The 24104-nt window shown below is 37.1% G+C and overlaps 1 protein-coding gene across 9 annotated transcripts in view; it reads right to left on the reverse strand.

The window, feature by feature from the left end:
- The window catches only part of ncam1b (neural cell adhesion molecule 1b), a 106673-nt gene extending 84762 nt beyond the window's left edge, over nt 1–21911 (reverse strand). For all 9 annotated transcript variants that reach the window (XM_084418157.1, XM_084418155.1, XM_084418154.1 and 6 more), the window contains exon 1: nt 21596–21911. In XM_084418157.1, the coding sequence (XP_084274283.1) occupies nt 21596–21647 (52 nt within the window). In that variant the 5' untranslated portion in view covers nt 21648–21911. The remainder of the gene's footprint in view (nt 1–21595) is intronic.
- Nucleotides 21912–24104: the final 2193 nt, after the last annotated feature.

Genomic DNA, 24104 nt, shown 5'->3' on the forward strand with positions numbered 1-24104 from the left:
TTAAACAGTGTCATTTTTTCCATCCTCAAAGTGTCTTTGAGGAATTTTGGCAATCTAGAATGTTTATAGCTTCAGCGTAACACTGTACTGTGAGAGTTAATGCTGTCTGAGAATGAATGAATCCTACTTCTGATACAGTTCCATATTTCTGAAAAGAAATTAGATCATGATCATGGTGGGAAATGCTAAATGTGGATCCCCCAGTCACCATAAGTTTTATTAATCAGATTTTTGGGAATCAGGAGTTTTGATGAGAGTCCAGAACTCAGTAACCGATAAACTCACACTGTGTGATTGAGAGCTCCAGCGAATATAAAGGGAGGGTTCATTGATCGCTTTCTGTATATAAATTAATCAAAACTTAATTAAAATATATTTTCATTCTACTAAGAGAAACAATGTGAATGTGACCATTTAGGCACTGCCATTTTTGAAAAATATTGTATTCGAATTTTCAGGCTCATAAAAATCGAATATTCGTTTAATTAAATGAAGTTTAACGAGAAAGACTTTTTTTTAAGTAAAATTTTTTTTGTCACCATTTCTGAACAATCTTACAATTAGGCAATATACACAACAAGCTTACGATATATCATAAGGTTTTCTTTTAGTTGAAAACATTAAACAATATGTGTAAACATAATAAAGAAAAAAAGCATTTAAGCTCAAGCAGCGCAATCGTAAAAAAAAAAAAAAAAAAAAAAACCCTAATAAAGCAGACTGCACCAGTTATATTATAGAACGTACATATACACTCGAGTCAGCATATGGTTATCGTGTTTATATTGTTTCACGTTCATGTTGAGAAAAACAATAATACCCACATGCTCGAGTGAGAAAACGCACTGCACTGACAGACGTAGCAGAGACATTAATTAATGTCTAAGTAATTTCATTAATTCATTTGATTAAAAGTAATTCCATTTTTTTTTATATCATTTAGTAAGATCATTTTCATCTAAGTAATTCCAAACTTTGCGAGGCAGACGATGACATTATGTGATCATCAAATGCAATCAACTTGTTCCACAAGCTCCACAGCGCCAAACAGTGCATTCAATTAGAACTGAGTTAGTGCTTGGGATTTATCATGGATTCACTGCATTTACGGCCAGCAAAGCAACGTAGTATTTTTCAAATAATAATTACAATTTGAATATTCGTGCACACCCCTAATTACCACAGTTACTGACATGTTGTGGCATTACTGTCAGGTGTCATATCTTAAAGTAAAAGTCTGTTTGCAAAGCCTGCACCGAAATTGCAACTGATTTACCAAATAATTCACAGTGAAATGTACCGCATATGTCTCCGAAACAAACACAAATGTCATGGTGATTTAAACTAATTTAAAGACAGATGAAACCAGTGTTGACATTCTCAACAACACTGACAGAAAACAGGAGAAACATTGTGAGATAATCCAGATAGAATACTTTTCAATCCATGAATCCAATGTACCATGGATTTACTGTAGTAATACTAACTGTAAACATGGTATTGTGGCAGAAATGTAGGACATAAATGTTTATATATATATATATATATATATATATATATATATATATATATATATATATATATATATTATTATTTAAATATGCTAAACTCATGTATACCAGCAATTCTGGTATTTCCAGCAAAGTATACTGGCTAATGAAACCAGTGATCAATATCAATATTCTTTGGCACTAGGTTCTTCCAGAACCCTACAAACAATTGGCAGCACAGAGCTGTTTTTCATACATCAAGTGCGTCAGGGACATCTCTCATTAATCCATGCCATTCCTAATTATGCTAATCCACCACAGTCTGTCTTCTCAGCTCTCTGGCATCTCTGCATGTACCAAGCAATAGGCTACCCCCAACTACTCTTAAATCAGACCTACTGTAATGCAAAACAAACCACAGAAACGTAAGCAACAGCAGTACGAGGACCTGATAGAAACCCCAGAACAGTGACAAACGAGTCAGTAGATACGGTTACCCTGATTTAAACGATCAACACTTAATTTCGTCTATGCTGTAGTGAAATAATCAATGTCATCAATCAGTTGCTTCACTTCTCCAATGGAGGAGGATACATATTTTCAGAGAGGTACACTACACATCTAATTGTCTTTGGATCTGCTACTAGGGCTGGGTTAAAAAAAATAAAAATAAAAAAAAGATCGATTTCTCGATTTTAATCGATTCTCATTTTTACGAACCGATATCGATTCTTAAATCCCAAGAATCGATTAGTCATACTGTTTTCAGTTGATGAATGAGTGTAACATTGTAGCGCGCATCCCATCCAATAAATCGAAATCCGTATCATGTGACATGGAATTGCTCAATCAGTGTTTCAACTGTGGAAAGACGTCAGTAAATCAGCTTGTAAACAATGTCATGTAACGTCACATTTACCTCAGAAAAACCATATCCAGTGACCATAAACTCGTAAGTCAGCTAGAAAAATGAACTCTAGAGAGAAGCATTTTGCTAAATATATGCACCATATTACATATTCATTATAATTTGTAATATTCTTCAATTTTTAATGCATGTTTGAATAAATCTGGCAGGTTTTTATGACAGCCACCATTTAAATGTTTATACTTCATATAACTTTATTATTATAAAAATAAATAAAAGTGTAATTTAAGTGTTTGCATACAAATCAGTTAATTTTTACCTTCAATATTATAGTAGGCTAATGAAGCCTAGTAGGCTACCACTGACTCCCATAGTTTACAGCATTAGTTAAGAGATTTGTTTTCCTTGAGAAAATTTGCCATGTATTGTACCTGATATCCAAAATAATCAATATTGAATCGAATCGAATCGAATTGTGAAATTTGTGTCAATACCCGGCCAGCCCTAGTAGATAAGTGCAGTTATTCAGTTTTATATCTGTTGTAACCTCATTTTCTCTTGCTGTAGTCGTGGGAGTAACAAGGCCCCTAATCTCATTGTTAGAGCACAAAATGGCAGCATTCAGAATCTGCAACTATTGTAGACTTCTGTGTTCAGTTTTAGCAACAGATGGCCCTGTCTCCATCTCTTAGCCAGAAGACCTTTCCTGAAGAAAAAGAAAAAAAAGAAAAAAGAACAACTTGGCCATTCATATCCAATGAACTTTTCAATACATTCCCAAACTGAACTGAGGTCAACTTGCCACGCAGAAATTGAATTACTGTATGAATTAAGTGTTGTGAAGTACAATGCTTGTCACGCCATCCAGGAACGGAAATGAACCTCTGGAAAACATCAAGAACAGCCAAATCCTAGGGTCAATAACAGTTTTTTTATTTATACAGTTTTTTTTCACAAATAGTCAAAAACATCAGGGTGATTCAACTGTCCTGATATCATAATGTAGAAGAAAAACATAATTAAAATAATAAAATTCATTAAAAAAAAACCTAATAATCATATTTATGACTATTCATAAAGGGAGAAGCTTATCAAATGGATAGTTCACCCAAAAATGAAAATGCTGTCATCATATAGGCTACTTATTCTCAAATTGTTCCAAACCTGTATGAATTTCTTTCTTCTGCTGAACACAAAAGAAGATATTTAGAAGAACATGGGTAACCAAACAGTTAATGTGCCCCATTGACTTACAATTGCGCCCATCAACTGTTTGGTTACCGTCATTCTTTAAAATAGCTTCTTTTGTCTTCACTTCAGCAGAAAAAAAAAACAATACAGGTTTGGAATAACGTGAGGATGAGTAAATGATGACAGAATTTCCATTTTTGGGTGAACTATCCATTTATTATTTGAAAAACTAGGACAGAATTGTCCACGTTAAGAAATGTGTGCGAACATGCTTCCTTTTCACACAGCTCACTGCGCGCATGTGCTTGAGAGAGAGAGAGAGAGAGAGAGAGAGAGAGAGAGAGAGAGAGAGAGAGACAGAGAGAGACAGAGACAGAGAGAGAGACAGAGAGAGAGACAGAGAGAGAGAGAGAGAGAGAGAGAGAGAGAGAGAGAGAGAGAGAGAGCTTTTTGATATTAGTCTGAAAGAAATAGGCTATCAAATTATTATTATAATTCCTTAGACTACATCTCTGGGAACCTTGTGCATGCGTTTTAAACTAGATTTTCCTTTTTATCATGGACACTATTAATCCAAAATGGATATTAATAACACTTCAGTTGACACTTTTACGTGTTCAATAACCAGCTTCAAGTGTAAACATAATGCCTACAAAGCCCAGAATTGATTTAGGCAAAAATCAATGCCCCACAAAAAAAAGAATGCAACAAGATCTGCCAAAAACCTGCTGTTATTTGGTGAAAAAGCTGCTGGAAGAAGCGTGTGTCATCTTAGTGACAGGGCAACAGATGGCGGAGAGACACCTCCTCCCCGTACACCAGCCGTAGGCAGCCACAATACTTAACAGTCATGCCAACATTACAGCAGCACGCTCAAATGCACGGGTCAACTTCATTCTTGGACATCTTGAGATATACAGTGTCTTACGACAAAGGAGAATCAAGGATTCCCTTCTCTCGTCTGGTCCAGGTCTGTGCGACTCTGGGCTTGACTCCTTGAGCTGAGGGAGCTTATCAGAGCTCTCATTACAGAGAACAGAGATGATCAGAGAGAACAGATCCATGGCTGGGAGCGATGCTCACATCCAACCCATTCCTCTTGTTCTAATTATAGAATAACAAGCGGTGTGTCTGCTGAAACATTCACATGCTAAATGGAAACTGTTGTATGAAAGAGGATGAGCTACCAACTAAATAAACAATTTATTAAATAACTGCTTGGATATTTAAACATTTAGCATTGGAGTGAGTCATGCCTGCCAATGCCAAACTCAACGTCATCACGCTGGGGTGTTATGGTTGATAGGATGTTTCTGGGTGATTTTAGGGCACTCCTAGGTGGTTGCTAAGGTGTTACTTAAGTGACCCTCTCAAAATAAAGGATTCCTTTAGAATTCAAGTTCTCAAGCTCCCAATGTGATTTCGATTTCAATTAATTTGGGTATACTTTTAATTTTCATTTTATAAATAAATTATTTTATTTATTTATTTATTTATATAAAATAATTTCTTACTCTGCTAATGCTGAATTGGCAAATGTGTGGAATTGAATCACATTGGTTATTTGATCGTGAATTACAGTATAAATACATTTCTAACAAAAGACTGATCTTATGATTTTAGGATAATTGAAATTAAAATCACAATTGAAATTATTTGATGACCAATGGCAATGCCAATATCATGGAGAGCAGGGTGGCCAAAAAGCCCACATACTGTATTATACTACACTTATTAAAACATGTTTCAATGAATTTTAGATAGATTTTACACAATATTTTCTAAATTAGGAATAATTTGAAAATGAATCTATATCTATATATATATATATCTATATCTATATCTATATATATATCTATATATATATATATATATATATATATATATATATAGATATATATATATATAAAGAATCAGAACTTGCTAAAAAACTAAACCTGTAAAATAAACAGATTCAAACTTTAGTTAGCAACTTCTTGTGATCATTATAATATTTTTTTTTTTTAAATTATAATTTTTTTATTTAAATTAAACATACATATTCAAATACTTGTTTAAATTATATAAAGCCATTTTTGCTGAATGTCAACAGTAGAGAAAGTATTATAATGGTTGCCTTCATATTACTAATAACAGTATAATTTCATATGCTATTAAATTCCTTTATTTAACATTTCTATCTGTCTAATAATTTATTATTTTGACAGAACAGTTAAAAAAAAAAAAAGAAAAAAAAAAAACTAAACTAAGTAAACTAACCAAGACAGAGAATGAGAGCTCCTCACTCAGCGCTGTCAAAATAAAAGCCCCACTTCCGACACTTAAAGGGATACTTCACCTCTGGAAAGATGAATGTGTATTTAAAATGGGTCATTTTTAGGTCGGGAAGTTCGGTCTGGACTCGATCCGTTGAGTAGCTATTATGCCCGAACAAAAATTGTTCGGACCAATCAAATAGTTAGGGTGGGCTTTATACGATGATGGACAGATGAGCAACAGTAATCATCCACGTCATCAAAGAGCGCTTGGGTTGAATTCGTTTACTTTACAACAAAGATGACTGCCGCTGGAGAATTGAGATTTCACGAGTTCACACTTACAAATAAGTCATTTAGAATAAATGCATATTTGGCGTGCTGTCCGAGGAGAGGCTCCGGGCTCGGTATTCGGCCCGAACCCAAAGTACTCCCCCCGTATTCCTGGCTGTGGAAGAACAAGCCGAGAGTGAGTGAAGGGATGCTGGAAACTGTCAAGGAATGTTAGGTGAGTTGACAGAGTGAATATATATATGCTTCCTCTCATTGCAGATAGAGTAGACGGCAATTGTTTGATGACAAGTTGATTGGATTGATTATTTGAACGTGCTCCTCCCGAACTTTGTTTATAAAACATCATGTGTAGATTCCGCCATCGCGTCTGTTATAGAAGATATTGACAGCGCATTAATTTTAAAAGAGGAACAGAGAACCGCGATCAAGGCATTTGTCGATCAGAAACATGAATGAAAAACATACGTCACTTACTCCGTTGCTCTGATTGGTTGTAGGTCTATCCAATTGAGTGCAGAGGCATTTTCCTTCCTGGTTCGGTTGAAACACGCCCCATAATCACAGCCCAACGGAGCAGTATCAGACTCACATTCTGACTAGAATCTGAGTATGACGACGTCAGGCTAGGTGGAAAGCATGGTAATTCGAAAATACTACAGGTTTTCTACTAATACAAAGCTTAATGCTAAATCCTGAAGTATCCCTTTAATGAGCCAAACTGAAAATCCAATCATTAAAAAAAAAAAAAAAAAGTGCCACACATTGGCCAATATATCAGCCTTGGCAATATATTGGTCACCAACTATTGTATTGTTCATATCTGTAGCACAAGATGAGTGACACATTTCAAGTATGAGCAATAGTAATAGTGATGCTTACACAAGCACGACTAAACACAGGATTAAATATAAGATTGTATATGTTTTTCTAACCTAAAAGCATCATTCTTGAGGCTTCATGGCTGCTCTGTGCAACTATATTTGATGATGGAGCTCAGAATGAAAAAAAGAGGTAGTGACCCTGTTCCGTCATCATGTATTTACAGAGCGGTGGACAGAGGCAGTGAAGTAGAAAGACTAATGCATGTTCTCGTCAAGCTGTGGGGTCTTGGATGACGCACTCGCTCCAGCCTGACGTAGCAAATTTTCTGCCATCAGACCAGAAGGGACATTCCTGATTGAGTGCCTCGTAATGCTGCCTGCTGGTCCACATAGCCACCCATTAAAAAAAAAATAACTATCCCTAAAATAAACCACTCTCTATTCACAAGTACTCTTTGAGATGTAACATGAGCATGAAGGAAGCCCCACAAAAGCAGCTTGGTTAGTAATAATACTAATCTGCATTAGCACTAGTAATAGGGAGCTTCTTGACAAAAAGTGAGATTGTTTGTTTGCCTTATTCATTTGCATTTCGACTGTCTCTGTTGGTCTGACTGCTTGTGGACTTTTTTTTAATCAAACTCCACATGGAACATCCAGTAGAAAAAAAGACAACACGGCAGGGGTCATGGCACATCCTGATTCTGTTGGCCAAGTAAGTGTGAGGCATTTCAGGCAGGGGAGGTCACCCAGACACACTGGACTCTCCATCTGTGTGTGTTCGTGCTCGTAAGTGAGAGAGGAATACAGACAGAAGGGGAGACAGCAAGAAAAAGAGGCAGAGAGGGGATGTGTGTGTGCGTCTGTGAGTCAGAGAAAGAAAGAATGAGCGAGAAAAAGAGATGAGAAAGTAAAAAGAAAAAAAAAAAGAAAAAAAAACTGTGAGACACATGGGTAGACAGACACTCATCTTTTCAGCGTTACATGGAAAATGCCACTCTCCACAAATAGACAAAATGGGACTTAATTTACTCTTCTTTTATTTATTTTTATTTTTTACAAATGGTAAGAAAAAAATGTGATTGTCCACATCAAGTCGTCACACTAAATGATATATGAAAGAATGTGTGTGTGTGTGGGGGGGGGGGGGCAAACATTGAAATAAATGGAAAGTGAAAAGTGTAGTGTAATGGAAAGGGAAACTGGACAAGTGTAAATGCATCTGGTTGTTGAAACTACATGTACATTTTACTCCTCCCAAAATGGTTAAAAATAAACATGTGAGTGTGTTATAGGCTATATGACAATGCTACCGCAACACGCATCACCGCAGATGAGCAGTGGAGCATCTCTTCAGCAATCCGACACGAAAACTGCCGCAAATGAAACTTCAGCATCGCAGACGCTCATCATGCAATCATCATCTTTAAAATCAGTGCAACTAAATTATCTTACAAGTGCTGATGCCGCTCTCTCTCCTACTCTTTAATCTTGAAATTAGCTGATAAATAAAATGCAGCTCATATCCGTTGCTTCCGCTGACGTGAACTGTTAAATTTGCATATAGCACGATAATTGAAGATCGGATTTGTATTCATTTTGCGGACACACATTTATGTGGCCAAATGTAAATGGAACAGTTTTAACAATTCAGATAGCTATCCGACCAGTAAAAACGCATGACATGACCAGTTGTGAAAAAGGCCCATATGTATCATAAAAAATAAATAAATCATAAATGATCATAATGTCGCAATAAATAGGATAACAGGAGTCAGGGCTGAAGTTTGGGACACATGAAATTATATTTATGTCAAAAACGTTGAAACATTTTAATAATCAGTAATTAAAACAGATCTTAGTAAAGTGATCTGAATATGCTGTAAAATGTTATTTCTTGGATATAAAGGAGATCAAGACCTCAAAAAGTTAAATTCTGTAAAAAAAAACCAACAACAAAAAAAACACATTAAGACACCAAAGTGTACCGCATTTATGACAAGTGCCACATACTGTCTGGTTTTGAGACGCAATGCAAATAATAATAAAATAGTAATAAAAAAGCAAACAATACTGAGGTTAACTATGGTTTTAGAAATAGCTGTAAATGCCTGCAAGGACAAATAACTTTGCAAATGCTTCAGAAAGAATTAGGCAAATGCAAAGAAAAGAAAACAGAAGGCTCAAGTGACCCTTGAAACACAAACTCAATGTTGCTCATTCCACATGCGAATCGTGTAGCTATGTGATAGTTAGCCATTTTTCACTTACAAAATACAACCTCTAATTGCATTTCTTAATTCAGTTTCTCAATATTTTTCAGCAGTAGACAGATGCTATAAAGACATCAAGCACTGTGGAAGAATTCAAACCAACCCTGCAAAGAGAGAACGTGCCCTCGGGAAAAAAGAAGCTAGTGAATAAATCAGAACCATTAATGAAGAAAAGAATACTGCCAGAACTGATGTTTTTGACTGCAATGTGTGCAATACATTTGGATCATCATGTATTGTGATTCATTTAACTTGATATTATTCATATATTGGTTGAATTCTTACATCCTTAGTGTTTTAATTATATACCATGGTCTGTTTGAATGTTCGATTCAAATTGGCTGGAACGGTGTATTAAAACCGTTTAATGCACAGGTAGTTCCAGTCAGTTTAATCACTGCTCTGTATCAATGTATGCTTTTATTGAAGCACACACACACACACACACACACACACACACACACACACACACACACACACACACACACACACACACACACACACACACACACACACACACACACACACACACACACACACACACACACACACACACACACACACACACACACACACACCACTTGTACACAGATATTTTAGTAACACTTTATTTTACAGTGTCATTGTTACACGTTACATCTAGTCACTGTAGAAATCACTGTAGATTATGCATAATTATTTGCATGTAATTAACCCTAAACTAAACCCTCATCCTAACAGTAAGTACAAGTTAATTATTATAACTCAGTACTTAAATGTATAATTTCACTGTAACACAGACACAGCCAGTGTGCACGCACTACTAATGTATGTTTCTGTCAATGGATACGCTCCACATGCGTTTCACGTGAGAGTAGCTGTCCAATCAGCTGTTAGTATGTAAATCTGTTGCTGACATCGCAGTTCTTCACGTGCTGGAGTGTGGGCTGGAGACACGCCGCTGATAGAGACTCTGCCTGCATCAAAGCCTATTAATCTCCTGTCTGGGAACATTCTGGCTTCCCAATACATTACAGCAGCTATGGTGAAAAAAAAAAAGTGGACAAAACAGTCACTCTTTCTAAACTTTGCTCGATGCGAGTGCCAAATGCTCCATTTACGCCGTCATCACCCGGGTGTTGATAGTGCGCGAGCACAGGTGAGACCAAAACAGCACACATTACCTTCTGTGTGTGTAAGCAGACACTCAGTGTTAATTCAGACAGGCACAAAACAATGATGAAAGCCCTGGGCAGGGCTTGACAATAAGGGGTGCCCGATGGCCCAGGGCCAGCGTGAAAAACGGAACTGTCACTGTCCTGATCAGGCCAGTGATGCATCGTCACAAAAGTTTAGCATTTGCGCGATTAAAAGGGTTAGTTCACCCAAAAATTTAAATTCTGTCAGTAATTACTCACCCTCATGTTGTTCCAACCCCGTAAGACCTTCATTCATCTTCGGAACACAAATTAAGATATTTTTGATTAAATCTGAGAGCAGTCTCACTCCTCCATAGGCTTCTAAGACACTATAACTTGCTGGCCCAGAAAATGGTTTTAAAGACATCGTTAATATAGTCCAAGTGACTACAGTGGCTCAATCTTAAGTTTATCAAGCGACAAGAATACTTTTTGTGTGCAAAAAAACAAACAAAAATAACGACTTTATTCCAATATTCATTTCCTTCTCTCTGGGCCTCGAGTTAGTTCACGTAGTGTTTTAGCGCAGCGCGTCTGTGTTGTACGTCACCACGTAGGCTCACTATTGGCCGACGCTGGTCATGTGTGTGATGCGTGTGACGTACAACACAGCTGCGCTAAAACACTACGTGAACTAACTCTAACCCTAACCCTTTAAGCTTTTCCAATTTTCCAATTTAATCATTCAAGTGCATGATAACTTGCGAAAGATGCTAAAGAGACTCTCAAGCATTGTGTGTGAAGTTTTGTCAGCCAATACGAAGTTGAGTTCGCTTTCAAGTTTTACTAAACTTAAACGGACAAATTCACACAAAAATTGTGTCAACATGCCCATCTTGGCAAGTATCCTAGTAAACAGTCGGTTATGCCTTAAGTGAACAGTCGAAAAAGACAACGCATGTGTACAGTATCAGTATATTGGATACGTGCATTGGTCTTAAAGTGACAGCAGCCTAATATCCCCGCCACACATGTTTTTAACGTTAAAGTCCCCGTGAACCGGAAGTTGCAAACGACTTTTCTCCAGTGTTGTGACGTATTTCCAAGTGGAACGGAATATTGAACAGAGGGCAGGGTTTTACTTTAGCGCTCCTCCTCTCCATCTCTCCTCATAGCACACTAACGGTTTGAGGGGAGTGGTTAAGCGTTTTCAACCCAAGCCGTCAAACTGACGTCATCAGAAAAGGAACACCATTCCAGACCGGAAGACACTTTTCAGATTTTGATTAAAGATTACCACGGCAAACTATTTTTATTAACCTGCAAGGATTAATTGTTCACCACAAGACTAGTAATATGCGCTACCAAAGTAAATAGGGTCAATTTTGATTTCATGTCGACTTTACATCAAACAGAAGACAACAAACAAACAAAACAAAAACAAAAATCACTCACGGCTCTTGACTGAATAACTTTAGTAACTTTAATAAGGGTTCATCTTTATTTAATTTAGTTAAGATTATATACAGTCCAGTGTTTCCTTTAGGATTTTTTTTAGCAGTGGGGGCAGGTCTGTCCGAACAACCACCGCCGGTTGTTCGGACGGAAGAAGGATTTTATCTTACAAAGCTATGAAATCCAGAGGTAAAAATCACAGCTTTGTTTTTTTTTGTTTTTTTTTAGTTTTACACTTAAAAAAAAGAAAAAAAAAAGCTGTGATTTTACCTCTGGATTTCATAGCTTTGTAAGATAAAATCCTTCTTTAATAGATTATTTTGGTATATAATCATATCAATATAAAAAAGCAGGGAGAAAAAGTAGCATTAAAAAAGTTTATTTTAACTAATAGTCTTATTTTCTACCATCTACAATTGAATACCATTCAGTTGTAAATGCTGTAGTTTATTAAGGCTAAATCTTGCTAACCATATAGGCCTAGGCTGTACTAAAGGATTACCCCCTAAGGGGCACACCTTACGTTCTTATTTTAAGGTGTTCTGTAAATTATTTTTTTGAAACACTTTACAATATGGTTTGATTTAACATTAGTTTATTACTAACATGAACCATGAGCAATACATGTTACTGAATGTATTCATCTTTATTAATCTTAATAAAAATACAGCTGTTTATTGTTTGTTCATGTTAGTTCACAGTGCATTAACTAAATGTTAACAAATACAACTTTTGATTTCAATAATGTAGGCTATTAAATGTTGAAATGAACATTAGCAAAGATTAATACATTCTGTAGAAGTGCAGTTTATTAAAAGTTAATGTTAACTAATGTAGTTATAACTAGAGTTTAATAAATGGAACCTTATTGTAAAGTGTTACCGATCTGTTATACACCGATTCAGACGTCTCGTGAGTTCAGTGTTGAAAGATCAGTCCGTTTAACCATTCATTAAAACGTGGAACCTTGCTTCGCAAACGTTCGCAAAGAGAGTGCTCGCGCGCACGCGATCAGAGGGCGCGCGCTCTCGCTCTCTCTCTCTCGTTATTTTAAACATGCGCCCAGCTGTCACAAGCGCAGCAGTTTATCTACATTACACACCGGTCAAATAAGACTTTGGCGGGACAAAAATTCGCTTTGGCGGACGCCCAAAAAAAATCTTCGTTCGGGTCAGTCGCACAAGTGCGCCTAAATATCTTTTCATGGTCGCACACAGACATATTTAGGCGCAAATGCGAGTGAAATGGTCGCACTGTAGAGCCCTAACGTTACCGTGGCGGCAAAATTTTTGCCGTGGCGGAGCGCCATTAACTAATCAACATAGAGGAAACACTGCAGTCATTTTATATTTGATTACTTTATTCAATTTCTGTACCTGAAAACTACCGTTAGACCTAAAAAGCATTGTTTATTTTATTTGTATTTTTTGCTCTGTTGTATTTGTGCTATTGCTTGTAGTTTGCTTTTTTGTTCTTATTTTATTTTTCTTTATTTTGTATTTGACAGAAGTCCTTTTTTCCTGAACACAGCACATACCGAACCGTACCGAAACCCTAAAACCGTGATGCAAACCGAACCGTGAGTAATTTGAACCGTTACACACACCTAATTCAAATAGGAAAGAGATATTTTAAATTGCAATAATATTTAATAAAACTAATGTTTTTAACGTTGATCAAACAAATCCAGCATTGGTATACAAAAATATTCTTTCAAAAACATGTTACTGATCCCAAACTTTTGAACTGAAGTATATCATTATGGACAAGTTTGGATACAGAATAATTTAGTTTCTAATCTGCTTTAACTAATTGTGCTTTTCAAAGCATTGCATTTTTATCAGTGGTTTTAATCCATATAACACTTTGAAACACCTCGGAGTTGAAGGATAGCATATACCACTGAACCGGAGAGCTTGACAGTAATTATTTGCCAGTGTTCAGGCCAACACTATTAGACCAGGTGCAAAACAAATGTACACTATCCTTGACAGAGGCTACATTTCAACAATCTCTTGCTGAATAAAAACAACAGCCACATCACTGAAGCCACCCATTTGTTTGGAAACCTTTAGAGAAATGACAGCACATCGAAAAACAGAAGTCATAAATGATATTCATTACAGGTGATGTGTTAAGGTAAAGGGTTGGTCTCATTAAGCAAGAATATGCTGCTGTTCCTCCAGCATTCTGCAGGCCTAAATCTGCCAGCTATACTCATAATCAAAGGTGAGGCCAAGCAGAAGAGCTACATCCCAGGGAGCCATTTAGCCAAACAGGATGTCCCGCAAAACTCAGGGCTCATTCCCAGACATTGCCATTTACTACTGGCCATGCAACTCCCATCCAACATCACTGTGAGAGGCACATCCCACATCTATTCCATCACAGACACTAGCTCATTTAATAAAGCCATCATTGTATAGCATTGGCATCAGTATTATGTCATATGCTTTTAAAACAACATCAGCACTCTGCAGCTCTCTGGGAAATACTGTAATCATGGAAGTTTAAAACCATCTACTGGGACACAACATGTCAGACAGGATAAGTATGTGACCTCTGTTGTACCAAACAATCCCGGCTGAAGGCTTTACGGCTTCAATGATTCAGTTGCACATACTGTATGGGGAAGCCCTGTACAGGAACTCACCACCAAATGGTGTAGAAACGCTGAAGGCCTTCCCGGATTATCCAGCTTATGACATATGCTATTGCTACACTATTTGAACCTTGAAATAGAAACAGGCGACCAAGAAAGACCACTTGGGGGGGGGGGAATGGTTAGGCAGTTCACAAGACAACATGCCAGGACAACACGTATCATGATATGATACAATAAGATCAATGAACCTTGATTGTCCTGATGTACAGTACAGGCCAAAAGTTTGGAAAACATTACTATTTTTAATGTTTTTGAAAGAAGTTTCTTCTGCTCATCAAGCCTGCATTTATTTGATCAAAAATACAGAAAAAAAAAAAAAAATGTAATATTGTGATATATTATTACAATTTAAAAATAATTGGTTTTCAATTTATTATACTTTAAATTATCATTTATTTCTGTGATGCAAAGCTGAATTTTCAGGATCATTACTCCAGTCTATCACATGATCCTTTAGAAATCATTCTAATATGATGATTCATTATCAAAGTTGGAAACAGTTCTGCTGCTTAATATTTTTTCATAACCTGTGATACTTTTTTAGGATACTCTGATGAATAAAAAGTAAAAAGAAAAAAGCAGCAAATGTTTTAAAAATAGAAATCTTTTGTAACAACAATATACACTACTGGTCAGTAATTTGGGGTCAGTAATTATTATTATTTATTTTATTTTTTTTAAATAAATCAATACTTTTATTCAGCAAGGATGTGATAAATTGATAAAAAGTGATAGTAAAGAAGATTTATATTATTAGAATTATTTTATTTTTTTAATAAATGCTAGGGCTGGGCGATTTAAATCGTGAGATTGTCATGCGCATCTCGTCAGTAAAGCCGGTTCCTTGATTAGTAGTAAATCGCCATCACCTGCTTTCAGATGGAGCGGCATTTACTACACAGACGTATCGCCAGCGATAATTAATGCGATATGGCTCACATGTGGATGTCACATGTGACACTGAAGACTGGAGAAATGATGCTGAAAATTCAGCTTTGCGTCACAGAAATAAATGATAATTTAAAGTATAATAAATTGAAAACCAATTATTTTAAATTGTGATAAAATCTGTATTTTTTAATCAAATAAATGCAGGCTTGATGAGCAGAAGAAACTTCTTTCAAAAACATTAAAAATAGTAATGTTTCCAAACTTTTGGCCTGTGTGTATATAAGCTTCACTGCTTCGTAATATTTAAAAAACATAATAACGCCAAGTCAAAGTCATGTGGTTTGACAAAAAAAAAAAAAACATTTATCAACAATATACAGAAAAATGCAGGCAATTTTTTTTATAAGACACAACAGGATCAATGACCCTCGATTGTGTGGATGTATTAATTTATTAATAAAAGTATTAGAAATTACAAATGAAATGCAATGTCATCGCTGATGAGATGCAATTTATACTTTGGCCAATTACTTATTTGAGCATGTTTTGAATATCTGAATTAAAACTCATTTTGATGATCTTTTAATATTTCTTAAAAAAAAAGTTTTTTAAAAGTTCTGAAAAGGCAATGATTAAGATGTTTACACACAGGCATTCTGGTTTAAGGAAAATATGTTATTACTTACTGTATAGTCTATGGTTACACCACATGACGTTTTTAAAAACATTAAATTGAAATGTTTCTTAAAAATAGTCTAACATTTTTAAAAGCCATAGAAAAACAACATAAACACAAAAAAGTTAATTTCTAAGAACTCTGCACGTGTTTTAAACTAGATTTGTGGACACTCATATGCCATTGACCTAACACTGGATTATGGTTGAAGGCTAAGTGCAAACAGAAATCTAGGCTACTTTTTGGGACATACTGCAAAAATACAGACACAAAATATTTGACGTTCCTATGAAACGTCAAACAGATGCACAAATCTCATCAGCGATGAAACAGATTCCCACCGTGTCACACTTTATGCATGACAACCGCTCTGCGTGCATTTGTGTGGGTGTACGGTGGTAATGATCAAGGGAAATTGATCTGTCAGCACAACATCTGTCCTGTTAAATCCTATTTTCTTTAGGCCACATCCCCTCAAATTCCGATTCGAGGATGTGAGATCAGCCTGCCGTGTTTCCGGATCAGTGGCGGCGCTGTGGGTTACATCATATTTATTGTTTTTGTCTTGCTCGGGCCCTCAGAGTCAGGGCAGGCTATCTCTAGCACAGCTAATTAAAAGCCCAATAAGAGCTTAACAGCATATCAGGAGATTACATCACAAAGATGACTCATGCCCACAGCCTGGGGGAGTGCATCATGTGACCGCAGGGCTCCGCCCATCTAGTCTCTCAGATGACACTGATGAGGTCCCAGAGCACCTCCAGAAGAACAGCCTTGCGTTTTCCTCTCATCATCAAAACAATGACATAGAGCTGGTAAGTCCCGCCCATCCGTAAAACCCCACTGGACCTCTAGGTTGAAAAATCGTCAATGCAAGTGAATGTGAGAAAATAATTATTTTCTGGTCCCGTTTGAATTGTGCCATGAATGTGAACATATGTTGTCTGTGAATTTTTTATATAATTTTTCATGTTACGAGTTTGACAGTATATTGTATGATCCTTTGGCTAGCAGTTGCGGAAAAGACATAACGAGAAAGACTACATGTCGCCTATGTGACGTCACCCCATAACACATTTTCCCTCTACTTGTCATATCACGGTGCTAATGCTGCGATAATCTATGGAGACAGATCGAGATGCCTGTGTGTTTTGTACCCAAATGTCACCATTCAAACCAAATGGGCTGTTCTTTCTTCAGATTCCCGTCTGATGTAAAAAGAGTTGTAGTCCACAAAGTGCTCTCACACAAAGTCTAACCGTATCAAACTTCTACCCGCTAAATTGTAGCATTCTTCACACGAAAAATTATATTAAAAATTCACAGACAACATATGTTCACATTCATGGAAAAATTCAAACGGGACCAGAAACTAATTATTTTCTCACATTCACTTGCATTGACGATTTTTCAACCTAGAGGTCCAGTGGGGTTAGCAGAAGGGGCGGGACTTATTCTTATAGGAGGGACTTATAGGAGGGGATGCACGGCAAGCATCACTATTTCTTTTGCTCATTTAGCTTTATCAAATTTCCTCACATAGAATTAAACTTTGTGCATAATTTACCCTACGCTAAGGATGCGACGATACCCGAAATCTGAAATTTTCAGTTGGCTCACAATAAAACAGAAAAAAACTAATTTGTAAACCTTATGCGCCAGAAAAACAAGCGAGCAGCCATCTTTACTGTACGTTCACAGACCACCGCCGACTTGAGCTGCAAAGAAGCTCTGGCCGCCCTGTCAAGAAAGCTTGTCAAAAGTACAGGGAAGCTTGTTGACGCTTTGGCCGCTCTGACGTGTGTTCAGTGAACACAAATAAGCCCGGGACCGTTTGAAAGCAGCTGCCTATCAGTGGGTACCGAATTAAGTCAAAATAGTCTCTTGGCTATTGGACCCGCAGTCTACTGTGTCTACTGATTCCCGAGTCCCGACCTGCATTAAAGGTGCATTGCGCGAGAGTCTGAGTTTTCGCAGAACTACGCCCCCTCTGGCGGCAAGCGAAACTGCAACCAGAGGTGTGCACGCTCACGGACCACACGCACGCTTGCACGAGCTCGAGCTGGTCATAACCCAAGCAGCATCAGCCGCACAAATCTTTTGTTTATTACAATCATAATGTCTTCAGAGGTAATAAAGTTTTAAATCTGCAAGTAATTTAAAATATGTGAAAGGAAAGGCAATTGAGTAAATAACACACTTATGTGTGAGGGAAAAAATGGGGGTAGTAGAAAACTTCGTTTTTTATTCCCATCTATCTCCATGTTGAACTGTGTTATGTGTTTACTGTATCCACTTATGACTATTATTATGGAAACACGTTCATGAACAATATAAGTTATAACTTTGTAAAAGCTCAAAATTGTAATCATGATACCATACCATACACAGTCGGTCAACAAAGTACACCCAAATGTCTCAAGGTAATAAACAATCAAGTGGCACTATGACGTTACCATAAAAGCCAAACAGGCTAATCCGCCGAAGATTTGCGGGGGTTTAGCCTGTTTTATTGATCAGCTAAGTAGCATATTCCAATAGCAATACATCGTAATTAAGCAGTAATTTGCTCAAAATTTGTGTCTAAGTATCTAACTTATATATCAGCATTTTATATCACAATCATTCTGAACCTGATCACTGACAATGGTAAGTTAGTAAAACCTATTCCGATTGTACATTTATCTAGCTTACGCTAAAGCATTACACATTTTATGGATCGTCATTTATTGTCATTATTGGCCGTATCAGACATTAGAGAATGGGATATATCTTACCTTTTTATCAAGAAAAAAGCCAACTGAGGATCCCGTTTGAGCCCTAGAGCAGACCGGAGATCTCTCCATTTGTTGAAAGCCTTCCCTATGTTTACTCTCGTCTTACCCCGACGCCTGTCTGACTCCAATTTGGACCTTTTGGTTGCACTAGACAAAAGTTCTCTTTTTTTTTATCTTACGTGGAGTTTGCGTTGGTGTTTGAAATGAACTACAAGCCGGTCTCTTAGAATCCATTTTCTACGGAGAATGGCGGCGTCGGCGCATACACAAACCTGCCAGACATATGAGCGTGCCGTGAACGCGCATGACGTCACGCCCAGTCTCAGATTCCGACCCGAATCCCTCTTATTTATTTTACTGTACAGGATTATAGAGGCAATCGCAGTGATCAGAGAAGGGCTCAGTCAGCCCATCAGGCAATTGTTTAAGCATGTATGGGTTAGAAAACGGGTATTTTTAACATGAAAAGTTGCGCAATGCACCTTTAAGTCCACACAACCAAAACGTAATCAAAATTTGAAAATTTGCTTCCGCTCTGGAATGGCGTTCCCTGTCTGATGACATCAGTTTGACTGTTTGGGTGGAATATTCTTAACCACTTCCCTCTAATCGTCAGTATGCTATGAGCAAGAGATGGAGAGGAGGAGCGCTAAAGTAAAACCCTGCCCTCTGTTCAATATTCCATTTCACTTGGAAATGCGTCACACTGAAGTAAAGTCGGTTGCAACTTCCGATTCACGCGGACTAAGTATTTAGAGAGCGTAGAGAGATCAACTCATTCGCAATGCTTCATGTGAGTGGGCGGAGCTAAAGCGTGTTGCTTTTGTCTACTCTCCGATTGGTGGAATTTTCTGTCCAGCATGTACTGACATGACAGGGTAATGTCGATTTTCACCAGGAATTCCACTGTTAAACACCATTATTTAAAAAATAAGCTGAACTATTATGGGCTGATGGCTTTAGCATAAGCAAATACGAAGGAATAACGAATAGAGTTTTTACTTCCGGAACCCACTGTTGCAGTCTGCAGCTGTTAGTAGGCCTATGTAGTTAGTAGTCTTATAAGCCAAGTGTTTCTGCGGAATTTAGGCTAAAAGTTTCACATTACTTTAAGAGATTTTCCTGTTGTTGTTTTTTTCAATACCATAATATACAGTTACGTTTGATACATCAAACATGGACTTTCAAACCAATTAAAAACATATAAGGATTACAACTACCACAAAGATGTGAGTTTACGTGCTTGACAAATCAGACAACTGTTAGTACTGACATTCAAAATTCACATTTGAGGTATGAGATCAATATATGGAGCCCTTAAAGGGACATGGTATAGGAAATAATATATATAAAAAAAAATATGTGTCAAAGCTTTTGTGTTCTCTCGCAAATGTTTTATGTTCCCCCAAGAAACTTGTGTTCTTTGCAAGCGAACGCAAAGTTACTTGGGGGGGGGGGGGCACAAAAGTTTTGCGACGGAACACAAAGTTTCTCTGTGGAACGCAAACCTTTCATATATATATATTTTTTTTCTATCACCATGTCCCTTTAGGGGCTCTGTAGAAATGTAATTTATGTTGTAGAACAATATGAGGAAGTCTCTCCAAGTAATGTTAACCACTTATTTTATTTCGCTCATAAACACCAAACACTATAAAAGCCCATAGGAATTTCCAGAGGGAATCTATTGTGAATTAGGGCCCATCCAAATACCCACACTTGTGGTCTTGGTCACTTGAAAGCATGCATGGCACACCACAGAAAGAAAGTGTGCAAGACTGTCCTAGGTCTGAAAAATGCCACAGCTCAGTGCCCTTAACACACACTAAATCCATTCCAATCCACAACAACCTCTCAGCGCGGTTTTTGAGGCTATGCATATCCCATCATTCACCATGTTCAGGAACTCATGTGGACACTTTCCAGTGTAAGTTAAATTAATCATACATTACAAAAAAATTGGCAGTAAAATGTAGAGTTGCTCATAAATAAATAATAAAACCTCAAATAGAAATCTAACAGTGAAATAAAATAATGTAAAATTTAGCATAATTACTATAAATTAATGGATATAAGATGTATTAGTAAAATTAATAAATGAATTCACTTATAGACAAAAGCAATGTAAATTAGCCATACATTTATATCAAATGACTTCTGAAGAACAGTGATAACACACTTCATAACTGTAATGTATTTGGGATTCCTTGTTGCATGATGTAATACACAAAACAGGTTAATTACATCATTTACAGTTCCCGCCCAAACTCGCTGATTGGATCCTTCTCGACTCGTGCAGCAGGTGGATTGCCAAGAAATTCATCCCACCACCACAGTCCCATAAGGATTTAGAAAGGATCAATTCAAATCAGTGCGATTCTTTCGAATCGTTCTGCTATCCTATAGACGCTTTAACGCAGAGCACAAAGTACGGGACTGCTTATAATATTAGCTCAGATAATCCTGTCTTCTTAAAGGACAGGTTCCATTGTCAAAGCCAATGGGGTAGCCTAGCAAATTAGCTCATAACAAACAGTCCCTATAAACTGTATTATAAGAATACCTGCGTTAGCAAGCAAGCAAAGTAAACAACACATTGTCTCTCTCACATACTGTTACAGAAACATACGCAACAGTGCTGATCAATGAATGAGCACGGGAGGATTCAAACAGGTCCACAGATGCACCTGCCACCGACACTACATCACTGACCATAAAAGTAGAATGCAAATCAGAAATATGCACAAAACCCAAGCTATTTATTATATAACAGTTTGTATTTTGTGTACGGTTATTGCATAACACTTGGACGCGGTCTTACCTGCGCTGCCAAAGAAAAGAAGCACCAAGATTATCGCCTTGGTCGGAAACATTTCAATCCCTTTATGAAACACAGTGTGTTTACTGTTTATTATTGTCTTCCGATTCTTGAAATGAAGAATTCGTAATCCGTAAAATTAAGCCTGCGAAGTTCCCACGAAGTTTTCTGGATGGGACGCGAATATGTACGAGGATTCTGACCGTTGGACAGTATTGATATTTTTGCGCTTTAAATTCGCGTGCCCATATGTCGCGCGCTGAGAATGAGAGACAAGAGCGCGTGCACACGCAGCTTCAAGATGCACGCGAAATAATCCGCCCAATCAGCGGCGCTTCTGAGGAAAGACAACGATATCATCAAATAATGCACTGAACCCAGCCTGGAAACTAAATACGACTACCACATACACCTGGACTGCCCAGAGAAAGGAATGGGAGAGGGATCGATTTATAAACAAATATTTTTCACATACAGTAGGCTATTTCGGGTAGATTTAATAGACACGAATATTTAAAGCGATAGTTCACGCACAAATGAAAATGTTGTGTCCATATACTCTCATGTGTTGCTGTATAATATTATTTCTCCTGCGCATAAAAGCGGAGATATTACGCAGATGCAAAATGTCAATTTCGGTCACATTCACTGTTGATGTATGGAGAAAGATGCATGGTGACTCAGTCCTTAGGCTATTCTCTGTAACAACATGATGAAGGAAATTACGACAGTTTATTATTGGGATAACTGTTCTTTTAAGACACCTTTTGGTAAGGAAAAATAAAATGTGGCATTCATCTTTTCTCGATAGATAATCGTGTAGATAATGTGCAGGCGGTGCCCCATTTTGTCATTCTGGACATAATGATCTCCCTCATGCATCAGTTCACTGATGTTTCCTTTATCTCTCTATATCCCGACCCATGCAGTGCTAAAGAGGAACTGCTTTTCACTGTGGCTTTTGAAATGGATCCATGGACTTTTAGAGAACAATGATCATTTAAAAGTAGAATACAAGTAGCCAATTTAAAGCCTTGCTTATAAGGCTGGCCAAGTGTTTTAGTTTAAGTGAGAACTGCAGTATTGTCCTCATGCATTGCACATTATTTGCAATGATGATATTTGATTCCCCCAATCACACGCACAAGGCATCTTTACACAGTTGAGGTAGGCAGACCTACAATAAACTGTCACTTTCAGAGCATATAAGGCTACATATTCATATTTATATCATATTTATAAAGTCATGATGTCCTGTTATACTTTTATAACAATTATGTTTTTCCAATATGTATAGCTACTGCCTTTTTTGTGGTGTAAAGACACCAACAGAAACAATGTATGGGAAAAAAGCAAACTGAAAGGAGCGAGGTGAAACAAAATAGTAGTTCATCATCATTATCTTAATCTTCTTCATTTGGCTATCATCACTATAGAACAATTTGAGTACAATTCCTGGACAATGTTACTTTGTTAGTAAAGATCTCAAAGGCTATCAGATTACCACCACGAGCAATCACGTCATTAAAAGTGGGTGTCATTGTCATTTGAGACATCTTGCATGGTATAGTAACCTTCTTTGTGTGTTTGCCGTGCAATTGTGATTGTTTCTTTGTACACCATAGAATTCAATAGGTGTGCCTTTTCTGCCTCACAAAGTTTCCTCTGCCTGAAAATAAGCGGATATAGGCCTACTCTTTCTGTCATCCAGTTCTAGTAATAACCTTTAGAACTGTCACATGCAGTTCACATGCACAGCATGTATTTGGCTTATATGTAGGCTTATTGTATTTTGCAGTTACAGCCGAACAAGCATATATGTAGCAATAAACATTTTCACATAGGCAGTAGATTAGATATGCATTGGATTTGCTTGCATTATGTATTTTATAATAATGTAAAATAAAAAAACATAATTGCATATTGAATGCAACAGCCTGAGAGATATGGGGGAAATAATTTAGCTTTAAAAAAAACAAACAATTGTAGTGGTTTAAAACAGTCAGTTTGGAAACTCTCTTATTTGCATTTCCACGGAGGAGCTGGCAAGAGTTGTACAGATGGCACTAACTGCAAAAGGAAATGTGTTTCTGCCAAAGTTTTGTTTGATGAGTCCACAAGTAAGAGAATAGCTAGCTAGCTTACATTTCATGCTTGGGCAAGAGAATTAGTGTTGACAATAGCATTCATCAATGTCACGCTTAATATGGCTGTTCCTACAGTGATCATTTAATTTCTGTGTGTGACAGTTATTCTAACACAAATAGTCTATTCCTTCTCCTGTGAGAAATTTGCTAACTTTATTAATCGTGCAATTGGCTTGGAGAGAATGGGTGAAAGCGCTGAATGATGAATTGTTTGTATCTGCTGACATCTGCTGGTCGGGTCATATAGGCTACCCCAACACGATCCTGCCATTTGGTATATTTTCATGTAGAGGGCAGGCTTGTAACGTATTTTTTTTTTTAAAGAAAAAGAAAAAAAGAAGAAGTGAAAAGTGACGTGACGTGTA

The sequence above is a fragment of the Rutilus rutilus genome, assembly GCF_951802725.1.
Source record: "Rutilus rutilus genome assembly, chromosome: 9".
In the NCBI taxonomy this organism is placed as follows: Eukaryota; Metazoa; Chordata; class Actinopteri; order Cypriniformes; family Leuciscidae; genus Rutilus; species Rutilus rutilus.